Here is a 1,668-nt window from a genome sequence, read left to right as displayed (position 1 = left end):
TGGAGCCAGAATGTAGCCTTATTACAAAATGTAAAATATTCTCTTTTTCATCTCAAAACTCTATGCATAACAACCCATAAAAATATCATTTTAAATATATTTTTTAAGGAGATTTAGAGTAAATCAGATATTTGTAAGACTTAACAGACAATTTTATGAAGCACAAAATTGAGTTCTTGTGCATCTGGTTTTCAGTGAGCATCCTAGAAACGTTTCTACACCTTCACTGGAGTCCATTGTGGTAGATTCACAGGACTGGAAAAAAATTGGAAAGTCACACATAGAGGCTAAGGATTTAGCTGCAGTCCTCTGACATAGAACTTTCTAAAAATAAAAAGTCCAGGGAAGGTTACAGAAAGGAACCTTCCTCTTCGAAGGTCTAAATTGTCATAATGGCCTCCATCATCATTATATGGAGGAAACTTGGAATGACCAGGACCCCTCATAGAGCTGGATGGCCATCTTGAATTTCATAAGAGATGTAAAAATGGCTAAGCACCCATGTTCCCCATCCACACTGATTTTTTTTATAAGATTACCTGCATCTATTCATGAGTGTAAACTTCCAAAAATCAGGTGTCCCAAACTTATAGCATCATATTCGATAAAACTTTAGGTTGTAATTTCTGCAAAAGGTGCATCAACTACTCAGAAAAGGCTTAATATTCTCAGGTACACCTTGCTTCTTTGTTTGCATATTTCATATGTATTTCTCATATTCTTTAGAAAAATAGGGGCATTGTCATGTGTTTGGAAAATAGGGATGAAAATAATCAAATTTGGGTTGGGGTTGTATCAAAAATAAACATGAAGAACATTGCTTTCAATATTTTCTGAATTCCGTGTAAACCAGAGACCAAGGTCTCAGAAAAAAGCTCGGATATATATTCCTACATTCTGACAAGGTAGACATAAATTACAATAAAATAAATAAAGAAGAATTTATAGAACAATTTTAATGCAATATAAACAATACAACCCAAATGGTGATGATTGATTTCCTGCTGTATAACAATGCAAATAAAAAAGGAAGATTTTTTTTATTCAATAGAAATAGTTTGATAGGATTAATCTAGTATAGGCATTTAAAAAATGGTTGATGAAAGATCTGCTAAATCTTTCCAAAATCTTCCCTAAAATAAATGTAAACTATTTCTAACATGTTCAGTTAATTATGATGAATAAAATGTTGTTAAAACTGAGGAACAGTTACTACAATACCTGACTAAAGAAGTGATTGTGGAAAAAGCAAAATTTGGAAGACCTGATAAAATGTGTGAAAGAGCTCCACCCAGTGGACTTCTGTGGTAATTACCAGAAACTTCCTGAAGCCTCTGGAGCGCCGCCTGCTAGAATATAAAGCTGAGACAGTCCCACTGACTGACAGAAAGAAACACAAGCAACACAGGAGAGAAGAGAAACCTGAAAAGAAGTTCATCTCAAGACAAGAAGCCTCAAAACAAACAGGAGAAAAATGCTGTGCTCTCATGGATTCCCATCTGCCCTCAGTCCTTTCATGGACTTCTCCTGGCCTGTACGCAGTCTGTGGCCAGAGGTCAGACCTCTGCTCTACCAGCAGCATCTCCTGCAACCAAACCTCCAGGATCTGTGCAGCAGTCTGCAGCTGATGGACAAACTTCAACACCAGATCCTGGAGGACACAGAGCC

The 1,668-nt window shown here is 36.5% G+C and overlaps 1 protein-coding gene across 1 annotated transcript in view; it reads left to right on the top strand.

The window, feature by feature from the left end:
* The first annotated feature begins 1,139 nt into the window (after positions 1–1,139).
* Positions 1,140–1,668, top strand: part of LOC107104127 (heat shock protein 30-like) — a 13,175-nt gene continuing 12,646 nt past the window's right edge. Inside the window, exon 1 of the mRNA XM_015404049.1 lies at positions 1,140–1,665. Within this exon, the coding sequence (XP_015259535.1) occupies positions 1,475–1,665 (191 nt within the window). The 5' untranslated portion in view covers positions 1,140–1,474. The remainder of the gene's footprint in view (positions 1,666–1,668) is intronic.

This window comes from Cyprinodon variegatus, unplaced genomic scaffold (genome assembly GCF_000732505.1).
Source record: "Cyprinodon variegatus isolate N-32 unplaced genomic scaffold, C_variegatus-1.0 Scaffold1624, whole genome shotgun sequence".
In the NCBI taxonomy this organism is placed as follows: Eukaryota; Metazoa; Chordata; class Actinopteri; order Cyprinodontiformes; family Cyprinodontidae; genus Cyprinodon; species Cyprinodon variegatus.
The sequence above is the reverse complement of the archived record's forward strand: the minus strand, read 5'-3'. Positions and strand labels throughout refer to the sequence as shown.